This window comes from Bos grunniens, chromosome 9 (assembly GCF_055505025.1).
Source record: "Bos grunniens cultivar Pamir isolate PY7600 chromosome 9, Bosgru_T2T1.0, whole genome shotgun sequence".
Classification (NCBI taxonomy): domain Eukaryota; kingdom Metazoa; phylum Chordata; class Mammalia; order Artiodactyla; family Bovidae; genus Bos; species Bos grunniens.
In genome coordinates this window covers 24,116,595-24,139,517 of record NC_141173.1, presented here as the reverse complement: position 1 = coordinate 24,139,517, position 22,923 = coordinate 24,116,595, and the positions used below count along the sequence as shown (strand labels likewise).

The window sequence follows — 22,923 nt, the reverse complement described above, 5'->3', positions numbered from 1 at the left end:
AAAATAAGAGGGATAGACTGAATATACTCCAAATCCCCCCTTACTTCCAAAATGCTCTGATTCTGTACATTAGTCCTTATGATAATAATAGTATTAATACCTACAGTTTTTTTGAGAATTTGTAATGTATCGGGTACTGTGATAAGTTCTTGTATATCATGATTTCATTGTATTGAATCATCAGTTCAGTTCAGTCTCTTGGTCGTGTCTGACTCTTTGCAACCCCATGGACTGCAGCATGCCAGGCCTCCCTGTCCATCACCAACTCCCAGAGTTTACTCAAACCCATGTCCATTGTGTCGGTGATGCCATCCAACCATCTCATCCTCTGTCACCCCCTTCTTCTCCCACCTTGAATCTTTCCTAACATCAGGGGCTTTTCAAATGAGTCAGTTCTTCCATCAGGTGGCCAAAGTATTGGAGTTTTAGCTTTAACATCAGTCCTTCCAGTGAACACCCAGGACTGATCTCCTTTAGGATGGACTGGTTGGATCTCCTTGCAGTCCAAGGGACTCTCAAGAGTCTTCTCCAACACCACAGTTCAAAACCATCAATTCTTCGGCTCTCAGCTTTCTTTACAGTCCAACTCTCACATCCATACATGACCACTGGAAAAACCATAGCCTTGACTAGATGGACCTTTGTTGGCAAAGTAATGTCTCTGCTTTTTAATATGCTGTCTAGTTTGGTCGTAACTTTCCTTCCAAGGAGTAAGCATCTAATTTCATGGCCTTCCATCACCAGTCACATCCACAACTGGGTGGTGTTTTTGCTTTGGCTCCATCTCTTCCTTGTTTCTGGAGTTATTTCTCCACTGATCTCCAGTAGTATATTGGGCGCCTACCGACCTGGGGAGTTCATCTTTCAGTGTCCTGTATTCTTGCCTTTCATACTGTTCATGGGTTTCTCAAGTAAGAATACTGACGTGGTTTGCAATTCCCGTCTTCAGTATTGAATCATAGATTTATTCAATTGACTAATGCTTGTTGATCGTTTTCTGTGTGCCAAGTGCTATGCTAGGTATTGGTGTATGGTGGTGAGCAAACACAATTGGTTCCTAATTTCATGCATCTACTCTGAAAAGTACCTTTTTTTAATGCCCATTTTTATCTATAAGAAACAGAAGCTTTAATTCATCAGTTTATCCAAAGTCAAATGACATTTTATTCTAGGCTCAATGGATATGATGAGTGTAGTAGTTTGTAGAAAATCTAATAAATTTTGTCTCACAAAATTGGTTTTGCTTAAATTTATATAATGGCCATGAATTACAGAATAAAGATGATAGATCCATTAATTTCAATAAAGACAACAAATTACTTAGAATTAAAATCTCCACATGATTAAAATGCATGCTTTTTAGATATAAAAATAAACTAAAGTTAGAAATAAACGAAAATAAACTTAGATTAGAAATAAGCTAAAATAAAAAAATAATTGTCTAGTAATACTCTACTGTCAGTTAAGAGTAGCAATAGACCGTGCTTGGTAGAACAGTATCCGGTGTAATAAGAGTTGAAGAGGATAAATCAGCATTATTGTGAAATTAGGAGGATACTTAAACTAAAGATCAGAGCACTGGGGACTCCTCAGTAATTATGTGCTATTTAATCATGGGCTCTCCTCTAATGGTACTCAAAATGGATGTGATTAGTTTCCAAGCTGTCATGAGTGTCACTTTATTTCCCAGTTTGAGCTTTTTATTTATGTGTACTCTGCCCATGTACTCCTCCTGACTGAAGACTGAGTTCTTTAAGTTGTTTGAATCATTCTGAAGGAGATCAGCCCTGGGATTTCTTTGGAAGGAATGATGCTAAAGCTGAAACTCCAGTACTTTGGCCACCTCATGCGAAGAGTTGACTCATTGGAAAAGACTCTGATGCTGGGAGGGATTTGGGGCAGGAGAAGAAGGGGATGACAGAGGATGAGATGACTGGATGGCATCACTGACTCGATGGACGTGAGTCTGAGTGAACTCCAGGAGTTGGTGATGGACAGTGAGGCCTGGCATGCTGCGATTCATGGGGTCGCAAAGAGTCGGACATGACTGAGCGACTGATCTGATCTGATCTGTCTTTTTATTTTTAAACAATCAAATTAATCATCTGTATATATTTTAGAACTACATTTAAAATACATGTTTCCAATTTATTCTCCCCACTCTTCTACGCTTAATGATTATACAAAATCGTTTCCATCATTTATGATCATATAAAATGATTATACAAAATCATTTCCATCATTTATGATCATATAAAATCATGTCCATCATTTATGTTTTCTGACAGCTTAGTATTTCATTGCATAAATAACTTCAGAAATAGAGAGTAGGAACTATGGCCCAGGATTTGCAAACATCTATTAATATATTTTTCTTTTTATTCAAGGCTATTGTGGTGACTGATGGAGAACGTATTCTTGGCTTGGGAGACCTTGGCTGTAATGGGATGGGCATCCCCGTGGGTAAACTGGCTCTGTATACAGCTTGTGGAGGGATGAACCCTCAACAGTGTTTGCCTGTCATGCTGGATGTGGGAACGGAAAATGAGGTAAACGCTTTAAGTCTGTAACAGCTATACACCTTAAAAAGTAGTACCATTCCTGCATTTTGAGATTATTTTAGGAACCTCATGAAATTCATATTTTTTCTTTGATTCTTTCTCTCTCCTCAAACCTATCCCTCAACTCCTATAAGAAAAATTATTCATTCTCTTTTCCGTTTCTTTTCTTCTTTTCTATAATATGAATAATCTTTTACCAGCTTCTTTAGTGTTTTATTATCCTTTAGTAAGCACTCAGCCCATTATTCTGTAGAGTGTATGATTTACTTTAGGGTATCATAGTTACTTTTAAAAAATTACTGTTTTTTATACTAGACAGAAATTTATTAAGTATAGTCAGTCTGATATCTTGTTCTAAAAGTCTGCAGTAGATTATTTGGAGTTTAGCATTTCTCTTTACTGCATTGATAGACTCTTAGAGTTATATATTAAAGTGAAGTCGCTTAGTCGTGTCCGACTCTTCCTGACCCCATGGACTCTAGCCTACCAGGCTCCTCCGTCTATGGGATTTTCCAGGCAAGAGTACTGGAGTGGTTACCGTCTGAGTCACGGTAAAGCATCTGCCTACAATGCAGGAGACCCAGGTTCAGTCCCTGGGTCGGCAAGATCTCCTGGAGAAGGGAATGGCAACCCACTCCAGTATTCTTGCTGCCCCCCCACCAAAAGTTGTATATTAAGTAGTACATAATTTTGCTCATCTGTAATTGGTAATACTTGGATCAATTGTGGGTGATAGATGAGCTTGCCAGGTGGCATTAGTGGTAAAGAACCCACCTGCCAGGTGCAGGAGTCATAAGAGACGTGGGATCAATCCCAGGGTCAGGAAGAGCCCCTGAACGAGGGCATGGCAACCTACTCCAGTATTCTTCCCTGGAGAGTCCCATGGACAGAGGAGTCTAGCGGGCTATGATCCATAGGGTCACAAAGAGTCAGACACGACTGAAATGACTGAGCACACACACATGGGTGATAGATACTAGAAATTAAAGGTAGAATTTTCTGAAATAGAGATGAAAAATAATGGTCAATTAAGATAGACTTTTAAAAAGTTGCATGTGAATATCAAACCTAGGCCTAGAATGTCATCATCAAATGAGATATTTATCATGTTAAGGTGTGTTCTCTCTGTACCCACTGTGTTGACAGTTTTTATCATTAATGGATGTTGAATTTTGTTAAAAAGGCTTTTTGTCATCTGTCGAGATGATTATATGATTTTTCTATTGTTTAATTGGTTAATGTGTCTCACATTGATGTGTTGCATCACATTAATTTGCTGATATTGAACCATACTTGCATTCTTGGGATAAATCCCACTTGATTATGGTGTTTGATTCTTTTGATGTATTATTGAATTTGTTTTGCTAATATTTAGTTTAGGATTTTTATTTCTATGTTCATCAGTGACATTAGCTATTAATTTCCTTTTTTGTGTGGAACATCCTTCTCTTATTATTTATATCAAGGTGATAGTGGCCTTTAGAATAAGCTTGGAAGGATTCCTTTCTCTTCTAGTTTTTGAAATAGTTTGAGATGGATAGGTGTTAACTCTTCTTTAAATGTCTTATAGAGTTTTCCCTGTGAAGCTGCATGGTTCTGTACTTTCATTTGTTGAGATTTATTATTATTATCACTGATTGAATTTCATTTCTTATAATAAGTTCGTATTTTGTATTTTTTCATAATTCAGTTTTTGGGAGATGTAAATTTCTAAGAATTTATTCATTTCTAGTAGGCTGTCCATTTTATTGGCATATGATTGTTCATAGTAATCTTTTATGACCCTTTGTGTTTATGTGGTGTTTCTTTTTTAACTTTTCATCTTTTATTTCTGGTTTTATATATTTGGGCCCTTTCTCTTTTTTCCTTGATAAATCTGACTATAGGTTTATTAATTTTGTTTATCTTTACAAAGGACCAGCTCTTAGTTTCATTGATGTTGTCTGTTTTTTTTAGTCTCTATTTCACTTATTTTTGCTCTGATCTTTATGATTTTTTTTCCTTCTTTGGGTTTTGTTTTGTCTTTTTTTTGTAGTTCTTGAGGTGTAAGTTTAGATGGTTTTAGATTTTTCTTGTTTCCTGTGGTAGACATATATTGCTATCAACTTTCTTAGAAATGCTTTTGCCGAGTACCTTAGGGTTTTGTTTTTGTTTTAATTGATGTATAGTTGATTTACTATATATTATGTAAGTTTCAAGTGTACAGCATTCTAATTCACGATTTCAAAATCTTTAAAGGTTATATTCCATTTATAGTTATTATTATATAAAATATTGGCTATATTCCCTGTGATATACAATATATCCTTGTAACTTATTTATTTTATACATAATAGTTTTGACCTCTTAATCTCCTATCCCTCTATTGTCCTTTACACCATCTCTCTCCTGTACTGATAATCACTAGTTTGTTCTCTGTACCTGTGTGTGTTTCTTTTACATTATGTTCACTAGTTTATTTTGAGATTCCACATATAAATGATATCTTACAGTATTTGTCTTTCTTCGTCAAACTTATTTCACTTTCACTTTAGGATAATACCCTGCAGGTCCATCCATGTTGTTACAAAAAGCAAAAGGTCATTCTTTTTTATGGCTGAGTAGTATTCCTGTGTGTGTGTGTGTGTGTGTGTGCGTGCACGCGCGCATGCGCCACATCTTCTTTATCCATTCATTTCTTGTGGATACTTAGGTAGCTTCCATGGCACCCCACTCCAGTACTCTTGCCTGGAAAATCCCATGGATGGAGGAGCCTGGTAGGCTGCAGTCCATGGGGTCACTAGGAGTTGGACATGACTGAGCGACTTCACTTTCATGCATTGGAGAAGGAAATGGCAACCCACTCCAGGGTTCTTGCCTGGAGAATCCCAGGTACGGGAGAGCCTGGTGGGCTGTCGTCTATGGGGTCACACAGAGTCGGACACGACTGAAGTGACTTAACAGGTAGCTTCCAAACCTTGGCAGTCGTAAATAATACTATGAACATTGAGGTGCATGTATCTTTTCAGCTAAGTGTTTTCGTTTTCTTTGAGTATATAAAGTGAAAGTGAAGTTGCTCAGTCATGTCTGACTCTTCGAGACCCCGTGGACTGTAGCCCACCAGGCTCCTCCGTCCATGGGATTCTCCAGGCAAGAATACTGGAGTGGGTTGCCATTTCCTTCTCCAGGGGATCTCCCCAACCCAGGGATCAAACCCAGGTCTCCTGCATTGCAGGCAGACGCTTTAACCGCTGAGCTACCAGGGAAGCCCTTCTTGGGTATATAACCAGAGTGTAATTGTGTGGCCATATGGTAGTTCTGTTTTTAGTATTTTGAGAAACCTTCATACTATTTTCCATAGGGGCTACACCAATTTACTTTCCCACCAGTGATGTATGAGGGCTCCCTTTTCTGCACATCCTGCCAACATTTGTAATTTGTGGTCTTTTTGATGATAGCCATTGTGAGAGGTGTGAGGCGATATTGCATTGTGGCTTTGATTTGCATTTCTCTGATGATTAGTGAGGTTAAATATCTTTTCATGTGTCTGTTGGCCATCTGTATGTCTTCTTTGGAAAAATGTCTATTCAGTTCTGTCCATTTTTTAATCAGGTTATTTTTTAATATAAGCTGCCTCTATATTTTGAATATTAACCCCTTATTGATATCATTTGCAAATGTTTTCTCCCATTCAGCAGGTCATCTTTTTGCTTTGTTGACTCTTTTCTTTCCTGAGCAAAAGCTGAGTTTAATTAGATCTGATTTGTTTATCTTTGCTTTTGTTTCTTTTGCTTTTTGGAGACATACTCAAAAGCATTGTTATGATTTATGTCAGAGTGTTCCAGCTATGTTTTCTTCTGGGAGTTTTATAGTTTCTGGTCTTACATTTAGGTCTTGAATCCATTTTGATTTTACTTTTGTGTGTGATGTTAGAGAATGTTCTAATGTCATTCTTTTACATGTAGCTGTTCAATTTTCCCAGCACCACTTATTGAATAGATTGTCTTTTTTCATTTCATATTCTTGCCTCCTTTTTCATAGATTAATTGAATATAAGTGTGTGGGGTTTATTTCTGAGCTCTCTGTTCTATTCAGTTGATTTATGCATCTGTTTTTGTGCCAGTATCATGCTGTTTCGATTATTATAGTTTTTAATATGGTCTGAAAACAAAGGTCTGTCTAGTCAAGGCTATGGTTTTTCCACTGGTCATGTATGGATGTGAGAGTTGGACTGTGAAGAAATCTGAGTGCCAAAGAATTGATGCTTTTGAACTGTGGTGTTGGAGAAGACTCTTGAGAGTCCCTTGGACTGCAAGGAGGTCCAACCAGTCCATTCTAAAGGAGATCAGTCCTGGGTGTTCTTTGGAAGGAATGATGCTAAAGCTGAAACTCCAATACTTTGGCCACCTGATGCGAAGAGCTGACTGATTGGAAAAGACCCTGATGCTGGGAGGGATTAGGGGCAGGAGGAGAAGGGGACGACAGAGGATGAGATGGCTGGATGGCAACATCGACTCAATGGACATGAGTTTGGGTGAACTCCGGGAGTTGGTGATGGACAGGGAGGCTTGGCATGCTGCGACTCATGAGGTCGCAAAGAGTTGGACACGACGGAGCGACTGAACTGAACTGAACTGAAGTCAGGGATCCTGATTCCTCTAGCTCTATTCTTTCTCAACGTTGTTTTGGCTGTTGGAGTTCTTTTGTGTTTCCATAGAAAATTTTAAATTATTTGTTCTAGGTCTGTGAAAAATGTCCATGGTATTTAGATAGGGATTGCACTGAATCTATTCAGTGCCTTGGATAGAATAAGCACAGAATGTTGTCATTTTAACATTAATTTTTCTAATCCATGAACATTATTATGTATTTCCATCAGTTTATGTCATCTACAATTTCTTTCATCAATATCTTACAGCTTTCTGTCTTTTACCTCCTTAGATAGGTTTATTCCTAGGTGTTTTATTATTTTTGATGTGATGGTAAATATGATTGTTTCCTTAATTTCTTTTTCTGATCTTTTGTTGTTAGTATATAAGAATCCAAGAGATTTCTCTGCGTTAATTCTGTGTCCTGCAACTTTGCTGAATTCTTTGGTGAGCTCTAGGAGTTTTCTGACAGCACTTTTAGAATTTGCTGGAGTTGGTGATGGACAGGGAGGCCTGGCATGCTGCAATTCATGGGGTCGCAAAGAGTCGGACATGACTGAGTGACTGATCTGATCTGATCTGATGTATGTGCTAAGTTGCTCGGTGTGTCCAACTCTTTGTGACCCCATGAACTGTATAGCCTGCCAGGCTCCTCTGTCCATGGTATTCTTCAGGTAAGAATACTGGAATGGGTTGCCATTCCTTTCTCCAAGGGATCTTCCCAACCCAGGGATCGAACTTGTGCCTCTTACATCTCCTGCATTGGCAGTCAGGTTTTTTACCACTAGAGCCACCTAGGAAATCTCATTGCTATGCATATTATCATTTAATCTACAAACAGTGACAGTTCTATTTTCTTTCCAATTTGAATTCCTTTTATTTCCTGTATAATTGCCATGGCTAGGACTTGCAAAACTGTGTTGAAAAAAAGTGGTGAGCGTGGATATCCTTCTCTTGTTTCTGGTCTTAGAGGGAATGTTTTCTGCTTTTCACCATTGAGAATGATGTTGGCTATGAGTTTGTCACATATGGCCTTTATTATATTGAGGTAAGCTCCCTGTATGGCCACTTTCTGGAGAATTTTTATCATAAATGAGTATTCAATTCTGTCAAAAGCTTTTTCTGCATCTATTGACATTATTATATGGTTTTTATTCTGCAGTTTGGTAATGTGGTGTATCACACTGACTGATCTGCAGAAATTGAATCTTTGCATTCCTGGGATAAATCCCACTTGATTATGGTGTATGATCCTTCTAATGTATTGTTGGATTCAGATTGCTAGTATTTTGTTGAGGCGTTTCGGGTCTGTGTTCATCAGTGATATTGACCTGTAATTACTTTTTGTGTGTGTGATATCTTTGTCTGATTTTGGTGTCAAATGGAAGCTGACCTTGTAGGAGTTCGGAAGTGTTCCTTCCTCTGCGGTTTTTTTGGTATGGTTTGTAGAGAAATGGTATAAACCTTTTCTGAATGTTTGGTAGAACTTAACTTTTGAAGCCGTCTGGTCCTAGACTTTTGTTTGTTGGGAGTTTTTAAAATTACTCATTCAATTTCATTACTGGTATTAGGTCTGTTCACATTTTCTGTTTCCTCCAAATTCAGTCTTGGGATAGTGTACCTTTCTAGAAATTTATTCATTTCGTCTCAGTTGTCCATTTTATTTGTTTATTGTAGTCTGTTGTGATCTTTTGTATTTCTGTGGTGTCTCTCGTAACTTCTTTTTCATTTCTGACCTTATTGACTTGGGCCTTCTGGATTTCTTCTCTTGATGAGTCTGGCTAAAGGTTTATCAATTTTGTTTGCCTTTTCAGAAACCCAGCTCTTAATTTCGTACATCTTTTTTTAAAGTTTCTGTTTTATTTATTTCTGCTCTGACCTATATGGTTTCTTTCCTTCTACTAACTTTCGGATGTTTTGTCCTTTTTCTAGCTCCTTTGGGTATAAGATTAGGTTGTTTGAGAGTTGTCTTAGTTCCTGAGGGAAGCTTGTATCAGTATAAACGTCCATCTAAGAACTGCTTTTGCTGCATCCCATAGATTTTGGATCATTTTGTTTTTATTTTCGTTTATCTCCAGGCATTTTTTGATGTCTTCTTTGATTTCTTCAGTGATTCATTAGTTGTTTAGTAGCATATATTTTAGCCTCCACGTGTTTGCTTTTTTTGCATTTTTTCTTGTAGTTGATTTCTGGTCTCATAGCATTGTGGTTAGAAAATATACCTGATACGATTTCAGTTTTCTTAAACTTACTGTGGCTTGTTTTGTGGTCTAGCATGTGATCTGTTCTGAGAATGTTCCATGTGCACTTGAAAAGAAATGTGCATTATGCTGGTTTTGGATGGAATGTTTCATAAATCTATTAAGTACATCTGGTCTAATGTGTTGTTTAAGGGCGATGTTTCCTTATTGCTTTTCTGTGTAGATGATCTGTCTATTGGTGTAAGTGGGATGTTAAAGTGCCGTACTATTATTACTGTTGCTTTCTCCCTTTATGTTGTTAATACTTGTTTTACGTATTTAAGTACCACATGTTGTTGTTCAGTTGCTATGTCATATCCAACTCTTTGCAACCCCATGGACTGCAGCATACCAGGCTTCCCTGTTCTTCACTATCTCCTAGTTCAGTTCAGTTCAGTCGCTCAGTCATGTCTGACTCTTTGCGACCCCATGAATTGCAGCACACCAGGCCTCCCTGTCCTTCACTACCTCCCGGAGTTCACCCAAACCCACGTCCATCGAGTCAGTGATGCCATCCAGCCATCTCATCCTCTGTCGTTCCCTTTTCCTCCTGCCCCCAATCCCTCCCAGCATCAGAGTCTTTTCCAGTGAGTCAACTCTTCACATGAGGTGGCCAAAGTACTGGAGTTTCAGCTTTAGCATCATTCCTTCCAAAGAAATCCCAGGGCTGATCTCCTTCAGAATGGACTGGTTGGATCTCCTTGCAGTCCAAGGGACTCTCAAGAGTCTTCTCCAACACCACAGTTCAAAAGCATCAATTCTTCGGTGCTCAGCTTTCTTCACAGTCCAACTCTCATATCTCCTAGAGTTTGGTCAAATTCATGTACTTGGTCAGTGATGCTATCTAGCCATCTCATCCACTGCCACCCCCTTTTCCTTTTGCCTTCAATTTTTCCTAGCATCAGGATCTTTTCCAATGAGTTGGCTCTTTGCATCAGGTGGCCGAAGTTGTTGTTAGTGCTTCAGCTTTAGCGTCAGTCCTTCCAGTGAATATTCAGGATTTATTTCCTTTAGGATTGTCAGGTTTGATCTCCTTGCAAGTCCAGGGGACTCTCAAGAGTCTTCTTTAGCGCCACAATTCGAAAGCATCAATTTTTTGGCACTCAGTCTCCTTTATTGTTCAACTCTCACCTCCGTACATGACTACTGGAAAAATGATAGCTTTGACTATATGGACGGTTGTTAGCAAATTGATGTCTCTGCTTTTTAATATGCTGTCTAGGTTTGTCATAGCTTTTCTTCCAAGGAAGAAGCATCTTTTAATTTCATGGCTGCAGTCACTGTCTACAGTGATTTTGGAGCCCAAGAAAAGAAAATCTGTCACTACTGCTACTTATCTTTCTTCTATTTGCCATGAAGTAATGGGACAGGATGCCATGATCTTAGGTTTTTCATGTTGTTTCAAGTCAGCTTTTACACGCCCCTCTTTCACCCACACCAAAGAGGCTCTTTAGTTCCTCTTCAGTTTCTGCCATTAGAGTTGTATCATCCACGTGTCTGTGCTTGTTGGTTTTTCTCCCGGCCATCTTGATTCCAACTTGTGATTCCTCCAGTCCAGCATTTTGCATAATGTACTCTGCATATAAGTTAAATAAGCAGGTGACAATATACAATCTTATTGTACTCCCTTCCCAATTTTGAACCAATCTGTTATTCCATGTCTGGTTCTAACTGTTGCCTCTTGACCCTGATGCAGGTTTCTTAGGAAGCAGATAAGGCAGTCTGTTATTCCCATCTCTTTAAGAGTTTTCCACAGTTGGTGGTGATCCACACAGTCAAAGGCTTTATTGTAGTCTTTTATTGTAGGCTTTATTGTGAAGCAGAAGGAGATGTTTTTCTGGAATTCCTTTGCTTTCTCTATGATCCAACAGGTGTTGGCACTTTTATATGGTTATGTAGGAGATGTCCTAGGGGACCCAGCAGCAGTCTTCTCTCTGGTTGCCAGAGCTTTATGTTGTAAGGGTATGCCCTGTGTGGGCTGGGTGCATCCTTCTGTTTGACAGGGTCAGCTCCTGTGGGCCCGCTGGTAGTCAGGGCTGGTTCCTGCGCTGGTTGAGTGTGAGGCTGTGCCTCATGAGGTGGCTCTAGGCCTACTGGACAGGAAAGTAGGCGTCCTGTGCATTTGGCTACATGACGCAGGGTTGCACCAGCATGCTGCCAGCCTACTGGTGGGTGAGGCCGGGTCTCTGCATTGCTAGCTGTGCAGCTGGGAAGCTTGTGGCTAATGCTGGCCTGCCGGAGTATGGGGCTTTGACCTTTGTGTTAATAAACTAGCGGGAAGAGATCAAAATGGAGCTTTGCCAGAGCCAGTGTTAACATAGTAGAATGAGCTCTCCCAAGTGGCTGTTGCCAGCACTTCTTTTCCTGAGGGCAGTTCCAGTTGCTTCTTGCATATTTAGGTGGCTCTCTAAGATTAACAAGTGTGTTGGACCCAGCCCCCCTTTCAAACTACTGCCTCTGGACAGGAAATTGGCGTGTGTGAGAACTTTGCTTATACTTTTTAAGAGCCAAGTCCGTTTCCTACTGCCCTCCAGCTCTCCCAAATAGAAGACCTACTGGTTTTCAAAGCCTGATATTCTGGGGACTCATCTTTGCAGTACAGAACTCCTGGGCTCAGACCCCTTGCTCCTTGGGAAGAAACTCTGAATGTGATATTCCTCCTATTTTTGGCGGTATGGGTCCTGACTATCTTGTCTCTGCCCCTCATCTGTCTCATTGTGCTTCTTCCTGTCTTTTTCTTTGTAGAAAATCTCTTCTGTAAAACTTCAGGTATTTCTTATAGATACTTGTTCTGTAAAGAGTTGTCATTTTGGTGTGTCTGTGGGGGTGAGTTTAGGGTCTTCTTATTCCCCTGTCTTGGACACATATTGACACTCTATTCTCTTTATCCTTGCACTACTACTTTACTGAGAAGACAAAAAATTTACTTCACTAAAATATGGTTGAGTTGATGGGTTTGTGGAAAATGTAGTTTTTATGTTGCCATTCTTTGTTCCACTTTCACATGTGGAAAAACCACTTGTAGTCAAAATATCTGCAATAGCAGTTTTTAATCTCATCTGTTTTGTGGATCTCTGTTCAGTTTTATACTTCATAATAGAAATACAGAATTAATTCATCACAACATTTAGGGTTTTTTTTCCAGAATCTAGAAAATTTCTTGAGGATTAGATCCCTTTTTAATAAATTATCTTATAAATGTTTTCTTCTTTTATCATAAATACCTATATTGAGTAGTAATGAAAGTGGAAAAGGAGTTAACAGCTGATTGGTAAGTCAGTCCTCATTTTCTGACTTCTTAAATCTCTGCAGCTCACAACTTGAAGTTTACAGAAGCACTTGACTAAAATATACTCTTATTTTTTAAGTTAATAATGCAAAGCATTTATTTAGGTAGGATGATTGTGTTTTCACCTTATCTTTAATCTGTTATTTCGTAGTCCCTGTTTTCTTTAATTTACTTGTAAAGCAATTGCTATATAAAGTTTATCCTTTACCTGAAGTAAATTGTTTTTGTCTTTAAGAGAATGGGCTTACCTTGTGGCTCAGCTGGTCAAGAATCTGCCTGCAATGCAGGAGACCTGCGTTCAGTCCCTGGGTTGAGAAAATCTCCTGGAGAAGGGAAAGACTACCCACTCCAGTATTCTGGCTTGGAGAATTCCATGGACTGTATAGTCCATGGGGTCGCAAAGCAGACACGACTGAGCGACTCTCACTTCACTTTATGAGGATCCCATACTTTATTTCTTTTTTTCCCTGTTGTTGCCAAATCTTTTCATAGCGGCTTCCCTGGTGGATCAGATGGTAAAGAATCCTCCTGCAGTGCAGGAGACCTGGGTTCAATTCCTGGGTTGGGAAGATCCCCTGGAGAAGGGAAGGCTCTCCACTCCAGCATGGTGGCCTAGAGAATTTCACGGACAGAGGCACCTGGCAGGCTACAAGTCCATGAGTTCACAAAGAGTCAAACATGACTGAGTGACTTAAAAAAAAAAAAAAATATATATATATATATATACACACACACACACACACATACACACACACACACATATATATGTGTGTGTGTGTGTATAAAACTTTATGTTTTACCTGAAGTAAATTGTTTTTATCTTTTAAGAGGAGCCATACTTTTTTCGCCTGTTGTTGACAAATCTTTTCATGGAAGTTATGTTTATCATTTGTCTTTTAAGTAAGTGACCAATATCAAAGCTTGATATTTTACTAAAAATGTGAGTAAATGTGCCTTGTGGACCCTCCACGTTCTTCCATGTGTTGTTAGGCCTTAAACACTGCTACAGCTGTCACATGGGGTGTGCTTGCTAGGGCTGCTATAACAGTACCATAAACTGGGTGGCTTAACCAATAGAAGTTATTTCTCACAGTTCTAAAGGCTAGAGATCCATGATCAGGGTATCAGCAGTCAGTTTCTTCTAAGGTCTCTCTCTTGGCTCGTCTTCCTTCAGTATCTATACATGGTTATTTCCTCTGTGTATCTGTGTCTTAATTTTTTTTCTTAGAAGAGCACCAGTCATGTTGGATTATGGCCCACCCTAGTGACATCATTTAACTTAATTATCTTTTTAAAGACTCTGTCTACAAATACAGTCATATTCTGAGACACTGGGATTTAGACTTGAACTTCTGAATTTGGGGGAGGTTGCAAACCCAGTTGAGCCTGTAACACATGATCAGTTCTCAAGAGGCCCTGGAGAATTCATACTCCTATTCAGTATGTATAGGAGATTATTGTCTCTACATAGTCAGTCTCTGTTTATTAAACCATTGCTCCAGGTCTCAGCTTTTCTGATCTGGTTTTATATTCAGTCTGGCCTTCAGATCATGTGTACAGTGTATTGAGATCTAGAATCATCTAGATCTTGTGATGGAACTTGAAGTCACAAAGTTGAAGTCTCTTCCACTGAGGAGGTTCCTACTTGTGTTCTGGAAAGAGCCCCTTATGTTTGGCATGAAGCAGCTTGTTGGAGAGAAACTGAACAAAATAAAAACCTTACAGATTTTCTGTTATATGTACTTGCCACGTATTTTTCAGCTCATGTACAGAAGTCAGTGTTGACATTAGATTGTGACCGGTATTAGGTTTCTGTTGCTATCATGACAAATTATTACAAACAGTGGCTTAAAATGGCACAAATATATGACCTTATAATGCTAGAAAGCACAAGTCTCAAAAGGCTAAAATCATTAAAGACGTCAGCAGGGCTGAGTTCCACACCCTTGTCTTTTCCAACTTCTAGAGGCTGCATCTGTTCCTTGGTTCGTGGTCCCCTTAATCTGTTTTCAAAACTAGCAATGTAGTGTCGCTCTGACTCTGCTTCTGTCATCACATTTCTTTCTCTGACTACAGCCAGAAAGGTTTTTTCACTTTTAAGGATTCACCCTTCATCACATCTACAGTGTCTTATGCCACATAAGGTAGCAAGTTTACAGGTTTGTGGGGAGAAGCATTTCATTACTCTCTCTATCACATGGTCCCAGCTAGATTGTCAGCATTTTTCTCTCAAGCCTCCTCACTTTTTATCTTTGCTTTTCATATTATGCTTGCCACTTCAGACAAGTGAGCCTGCATTTGAATGATTCCTAATCGTTATAGTAAAGTCAGAGAAGAGAAGATAATCCTCACTGCCTAACTTGGTTTGTATTGTCACATGGTTACTTTTTCACTGTCTCCTCTTAGGTCACCCTCTCTAAATTAGTGCGACAATGGATTATATCAAGGATTTATTCATCTGTTTTCTGAAGCACAGCACCGATGCCTTGGGAAAGAGAATGGAGATTTCAGTTTGGTTTTATATGTACTATAAGTCTCAGGAATTCCTTGAAGTTTGGGATATATCTTAGAAATGCCTGTTACATAAACTAAAATAGAAAAAAATTTACCTGAGACGGGAACTTTTAGGGAAGTAGAATACTTTTATTTTAGCTTAATAATTTATGTGGTTCTCAGTGTACGTCTCTTGAATGTTCAGTTCAGAATTAATGAGGGGATGTGTTAAGAATGCAAAATCCCAGGCTCTGATCCAGACTTACTGAATCACAGTCAAATTTTAGTCATTTTTATTTCTACAGCTTTTTAACATTTCATGCCAGCTCATATGCATGCTGACACTTTAAGTATTGCTTTAGACTCTTGATGACCATTAGCAATTAGAGTGCTTAATCATATTGATGGCATGAACCAGCAAAACAACAAAAATTTTACGTAATTTCTTTGCAGAATTTGGTCTTTTATTTAAAAGAATGAGTAAATAGCAGCATAGAGTATGATTATCTATATATTATAAATATAATTTAAACAAATGCTGAAAAGGAAAATATTCATAACATTTATGGCAGATAAAGATTTAAAATGTTCTTAGTATTCAAAGAAAACATTTAAGTTAATAAGAAAATGCTAAATGTGAAATATACAAATTGCCTAAGAAAACATGGTTACAGGTAATTTTAAAATGAAGACATGAATGGTCAGTAAACTTATGAAAAATGTTTAATGATATTCAGTTCAATTCAGTCACTTAGTCGTATCCGACTCTTTGCAGCCCCGTGAACTGCAGCACACCAGGCCTCCCTGTCCATCACCAACTGCTGGAATCTACCCAAACCCATGTCCATTGAGTTGGTGATGCCATCCAACCATCTCATTCTCTGTCGTCCCCTTCTTCTCCTGCCCTCAATCTTTCCCAGCATCAGGGTCTTTCAAATGAGTCAGCTCTTCGCATGAGGTGGCCAAAGTATTGGAGTTTCAGCTTCAATATCAGTCCTTCCACCCAGGACTGATCTCCTTTAGGATTGACTGGTTTGATCTCCTTGCAGTCCAAGGGACTCTCAAGAGTCTTCTCCAACACCACAGTTCAAAAGCATCAACTCTTCAGCACTCAGCTTTCTTTATTAGAAAAGAAATATAGGTGCATGCTACTTTAACATTACAAAAATATATTTATATATTATGTATTTTACATTTATATTTCATATATGTACACACATATATATGTGGAAAGATAAAAATCTTCCTTTGGCTGCCACAAAAGGAACATATTTATTACTATATATGTCAGTGGGGTATGGGGATTGTAAATTTGTTCATCCTTTCTAGAAAGGTAGAGTTCCAATACAGATCACAAGTATTAAAAATAATCATCTAGTGAGTGATGTGAAGACTTTTTACAATATATTCTTATGTGAAAAAGGGTTATAAAACAGTCTATGATATTGTTCCCAACTTGGACAGATGATATTGTACATGCATAGATGCAGAGAGAGGGGCCTGGAAGAATATGCATCAAGGTGCTAGTGATGGGTAGTTCTGAATGGGTAGAGCTTATTGGTTTTCTTTGGTTTTGATTTTACATTTTGTTGCTCTCAAGTTTTCTAATAGGAAGTATTATTTTTTTGTAATGATTTTTTTAAAGCCTTAAAATCTTAAGAAAATATTTTGTAATTCTCAAAAATTTTAGATGCGAAAGGTAGAAATGTGAGAGATATGAACAAGGTTAACAGTGATTACTAGTCAAATCAAAATTTCCAAGGTTTCAGAATTGAGGCAGTGCTAAGAAGTAAAATAATTAACTTTACCAATATATGCACTCCTTATCTCCTCTTCGGAGAAGGCAATGGCACCCCACTCCAGTACTCTTGCTTGGAAAATCCCATGGACGGAGGAGCCTGTTAGGCTGCAGTCCATGGGGTCGCTAAGAGTCGGACACAACTGAGTGACTTCACTTTCACTTTTCACTTTCATGCATTGGAGAAGGAAATGGCAACCCACTCCAGTGTTCTTGCCTGGAGAATCCCAGGGACGGGGGAGCCTGGTGGGCTGCTGTCTATGGGGTCGCACAGAGTCGGACACGACTAAAGTGACTTAGCATAGCATATCTCCTCTTTGGGACTCTTCTTGTGTTTCCATATGCTTTGTTCTTTACTCTCCCTAATGTTTCCTTTTCACATGCTTCTAAGTCTCTGTAAGTCTTCAGTGACAACAAATGCATTGCATGTGACATGTCTTGTTAAAGAAGGTCTATCTTTTTTTTTAAAGTGTTTGCTTAATACCAAGTCTTTCATTTATTTTCCAACAAACATCTATTAAGTGTTTACTCTTGGCTGCGAGAAACTTTTAATCCAACAAATTAATGTCACCTCTGTGCCAGGCTACGTGGTCTGTGGAGCCATTATTAAAATGGGATAATCTTGTTAAATTGCTTTTTGTAGATGTTATTTTTTTGTCAGCCAACTTTCCAAGAATGCACTCATTATTGAAGCCTTAATTATCATGAATTTTTTAAAAAAATAGTAATTTTTGATAGAGACATTATGGCTAGAAGAAGTTTTTAACTTCTGATTTAATTCAAAAGCTATCTTGTTCATAGATCTTCATAATTGACACTTCACTGTAGCCAGACTTCTTTATGATATACTTTAATTATTAGCATGGGAAAGAATGAGAGAACAAAGCAGGGGAAACGTGTGACATCTTTTCTCAATTGTGTTCTTTTTCTGATTCACGTTTTAGAAGTCCAAATATATCCCAGACATGGAGAAAGTATTTTAATTCTGGCAGCCGTTAATCGCTCATTGGCACTTCAACATCAGCTGTTCAGAAGACTGCCAGTAGATTGTTTAAAGTTTTTAGACTTCAAGGAACAGCTGGGCTTTACAAGAGCACTCAGTTTCAGATTCTGCATTTCATGTGAAATACTTTTTTATGATTTGATATGTTAACTTCCAGCTTGCCAGAAAGCCTTAACTCATTGTTGGGCACTACATTATAAGTGGGATGACCAACAAAATGTATTGGCCAGACCAAGGCAGTTTCACAGTGAGAGAGAATGCTATTAGTAATTATTCTAAGACACCAGATGTGAACTGGGCTATAATTCCTGTTGGCTTTAAGCAAATTCCAACTCAAGTAATTCACATGGTTTAACCTTCTTAATAACGTAAGTATACCTACAAAATCATATTGTTTATAACAAACCTATCTAATCATAGTGACTTAAAATAATTACTATTAACGATCATGATTCCCTGAGATGGCTAGGGAGGCTGGAATGCTTGGGACATATAGATTCTCATCCTTCTTATAGATTCTAATTCTTCACATATTGTTCACACTCTGCAGGTAAAATATGCTTGTATCCATCCTAGGTTTCCAAAAATGACATCCCAGTAGCAACAGCAGGCCCAAAGTTCAGGATCCCATCATCTAAATCAGGTCTAGATGTGGGTGAATATTCTTGTGTTTTGCTCTGTGGTGTGCGACTGGTCTTATCTGCTCCCACATACCAGACATACAGTGGATGGCAGGGGCAGAACCTCCACAATAAACACTCCCGTCCAGAATGGCGGGGATAAGAATCACGTAACACTAAGTGTTCTGAATTTGCACTGGACGTGTTGCCAGGCCACCTACTTGAGGGACAGGGAATGTTCTTTGAATCGGGCCCAGTTTCATTTCCTCAGAATGTGATTCTGTAGTTCATTGTTCTCCTAGGTTTTTGGCTCTACTGGCTGGGTTCTTGGTTATATCCTCTTAGTCTTCCTTTTCCATAAGAAATAGTTGTGTTGCATCCTGAATAACTTTCTCAGCAAGCTTCTTGCCTATGGATAGTTGAGGACCCAGTGAAGTATTTTCGTTTTGAAGTATCCCTGTGTCAATTAATCCAAGTAGTGCAGTACCCTTACTTTTTTTTTTTTTTTTTAGCTTTCTATGTATTAGATTATAGTCTCCTCCATTAGATAAAGCCCTACTCACAGTTCTTTTCAAAACAGACCTTCTCTGTTTATTGGCTGACATAGCAGAGTGCTGTGGACCAGCCCCACTGAACTAGACAAAAATCTTTTAGGAACCTAAGTCTCTTAGGTTCCACTTTAAATCATTCAGAGGTTCTCAAAAGACGTGTTACAGTCGCACACTTAATTTGATCTTTGGCTGCTGGCCTTATTTTACTTTAGAAATCTTTTACACACAAGTTTTGTGCCCTCTATATTCTGTTTAAATTTTTCTCAGAGACTGAACATTTCCTTCTATAGTTCTTATCCATTTTAGCCTTAGCATACAGCTAATTTACACATTCAACATTATTCCTGAAAATCTTTTTAGTCAGATTTATAAGCTCATTAAGTGCATTTTCCTCTTTTCTAGATTACTGAAGGTGATAGTTTTGTACATGGTTTCTTTTTTTATCACACAGATTACCATTTTTTCCCAAAAAAGTTTGTCTTTGTAATTTCTTTTAGCAATATTTTGTGGTTTCTGGTATATAGGCCTTACACATATTTTGTTGAATATGTCCCTATGAATTTCATGTTCTGGAGTGCTATTGTAAGTGGAGTCATGTATTTTATTTCAACTATTCATTGCTGCTGCTGCTAAGTCTCGTCAGTCATGTCTGACTCTGTGCGACCCCATAGACGGCAGCCCACCAGGCTCTCCCATCCCTGGGATTCTCCAGGCAAGAACACTGGAGTGGGTTGCCATTTCCTTCTCCAATGCATGAAAGTGAAAAGTGAAAGTGAAGTCTCTCAGTCATGTCTGACTCTTAGCGACCCCATGGACTGCAGCCCACCAGGCTCCCCCGTCCTTGGGATTTTCCAGGCAAGAGTACTGGAGTGGGGTGCCATTGCCTTCTCCGATTCATTGCTAGTATATAGATATACATTTGCTTTATATAAATTGGCCTTATATTCTACATTCATGTTAAATTCACATATTTTTTTCTAGTGGATTTCTTGCATAGATTCTTTAGTATTTCCATGTATATGATCCTTTGTGTACAAATAAAAACAGTTTGTTTCTTCCTTTCCAACCTTTATTCCTATTTTTTCTTTTTCTTGTGTAACTGTAATGGCTAGGATCTCTAGTATATATAGCATTTGATAGAAATAATGAGAGTAGAAATATCTTTGTCTTGTTTCTAGTCTTAGGGGTTGTTCGTTGTGGGTTTTGCACAGATGCTTTTTACTAGGTTGGGGAAAGAAAAGAAAATTTTAGTTGCTCAGTCATGTCCAGCTCTTTTCAATCCCTTGTACTATAGCCCTCCAGGTTCCTCTGTCTCTGGGATTCTCCAGGCAAGAATACTGGAGTGGGTTGCCATTCCCTTTCCTAGGGGATCTTCCTGACCCAGGGATCGAACCCAGATCTCCCACATTGTAGGCAGATATTTACCATCTGAGCTACCTGGCAAGCCCAGGTAGAGGAAGTTCCTTTCTTTCTTTTTTTTTTAACTTTATTTTATTTTACTTTATAATATTGTATTGGTTTTGCCATATATCAAAATGAATCTGCCACAGGTATACATGTGTTCCCCATCCTGAACCCTCCTCCCTTCTCCCTCCCCATACCATCCCTCTGGGTCGTCCCAGTGCACCAGCCCCAAGCATCCAGTATCGTGCATCGAACCTGGACTGGCTTTCTATTCGTAGTTTACTGAGAGCTTTTGTTATAAATGTGTGCATATTACTGTATATAAATTATACCTCAATTAATAACTGATTTAATAAAATTACCCATTCTAAAGCATGAACAGCTTAGTGTTGTCTGATACATATTAGTTTTGGAAAAACTTAAACTGTGTAAAGTTTTAAAAGTTTAAGAAAAGTCTTATTTAAGACTAAAAGGTTTTTAACATCAGTCAACAATCTTATTAAAGATATACTCAAAATGTTTAAGATTTTTCTTTCAAAAACAAAAAATAGATCCAAGAAAGGAATTGCTGTGTTTCCATTTACTAAGCTAATATGATACTTCAAAACTTCGTTATTTTTCTGGGTGGTAAACTTTGCCTGTAAAATCTAAATTTGGCACAGCTGAGAGATTGTAATACCTTTTCTTTTCTCAAGAATAAGACCTAAGAATAACAATGAAAACATAAGAATGCTTTTAATGTTTAGTAACTATATTTTGTGTTCTTAGTAACATTGTAGATATATATAATACTAAATAATAACTCTATAGGTTAATTCTGAAACAAAATAGCTAGATTTTATTTAAATTTCTACTCTTATACATATGAGAAAACTGAGGCTCACTCAGAAAAAGTAATGATTTGCCTTTCGTTGTTTCTATATTTATGGTAATTTTTTTTAAAAATAGGAGTTACTTAAAGATCCATTGTACATTGGACTACGGCAGAGAAGAGTAAGAGGTCCTGAATATGATGATTTTTTGGATGAATTCATGGAGGCAGTTTCTCTCAAGTATGTATAATCTTTATTTTGTCTATATTTAAGTTGGATTTCAAAAACTTAAAGATAATCTAACATAATAAACTATAAAAATGTTCAAGTTTGGTATAATATGTTTAATAATTATAAGTGATTTGAGTGAAATATATATATGTATATCCTCATAAATATTGCTGACCAAATGATAATGTCATGTGTCTATCCCCCCAAAAGTTGTCTGTGTTTCTATCCCTGAAGATATTTTCTTACAAGAAACTTCAGCTTCTATGGTTTGGGATTCATAATTATGGTGAATGAGGCAGTGGCCAGTGACTAAATTACCTAAGTAAGCCTTTTCATGATTATTGGCAGTCTGCATTTTGTTTCTGGCTGCTGATAAAATCTGGTCTTCCATCATCTTCCTGGGTGAATCTAACTCTTTTGTGGTAGGAGAGGCAGAGAAGTGAGCATGAATAAGTACGATCCGCAGGGTCCAGAATGAAGCAACGTCCACTAATCTCTGATTTAGTCTACTGTATTTGATTAAGATGCAGTACAATATTTCACTGAATACTTCATTTAATTGTGGACCAAGGGCTGCTATAAAATTTTCTATTTTTTTCCTTCAAAGTAGAGACTTCTGCCATAATTTAGTAACATACTCTGAGAGAATTTTTTCACACTAACAGTGGTCCCATTTGTCTCTGTATAGCCACAGAAACCATGTACTATTTAAAAACATATATGTTGCTTTGGTTTTTCATAGAAATGAACTCATCACTGGCATCAACTGTAACTATAGACATACTTCTGGTTTCTTTTTATTATAAGGTTTAATTTGAAAAAGTTGAATTCAATAGCAGAAAGTGCTCTCATCAGCTTGGAAAATATATAGAATATTTTGAATGTCTTGTTACCCAAGGTTTTAGTGAGAAGTACATTTACCAGTTAGTATGGACTACTTTTTTAAAACCCGTGTCTGATTTATTTCTTATTGTTATTTAACTTATTTAATTAAATTGTACTTATAGACATAGTTGAGCAACTCTAAAATTCAAGAGTTCATGGTACAGTTAATTACCAGAAGTTTTTCATATTTAATTTTAAGTTTCTTACCCTTTAAAATTTATATAAGATTGTGCAATTATGTGTAACTTTGTAGGTAGCAATATTAGTCAAGAGATTGTATAGAGAATACTACAAGGTGGCATAAAAGAAAAAGAAATTCTCAGCATATTTGTTTTTATTTGTCTGTTTGTGTAAACAAAATTTATCTTTATATGGGTGACTTCGGTATATTTACCAAGAAACTGAGTC

At 37.8% G+C, this 22,923-nt stretch overlaps 1 protein-coding gene across 1 annotated transcript in view; it reads left to right on the top strand.

The window, feature by feature from the left end:
- ME1 (malic enzyme 1) overlaps positions 1-22,923 on the top strand; it is a 220,965-nt gene that overhangs the window by 102,452 nt on the left and 95,590 nt on the right. Inside the window, exons 5-6 of the mRNA XM_086316963.1 lie at positions 2,388-2,549; positions 21,536-21,639. Of these exons, the coding sequence (XP_086173089.1) occupies positions 2,388-2,549; positions 21,536-21,639 (266 nt within the window). The remainder of the gene's footprint in view (positions 1-2,387; positions 2,550-21,535; positions 21,640-22,923) is intronic.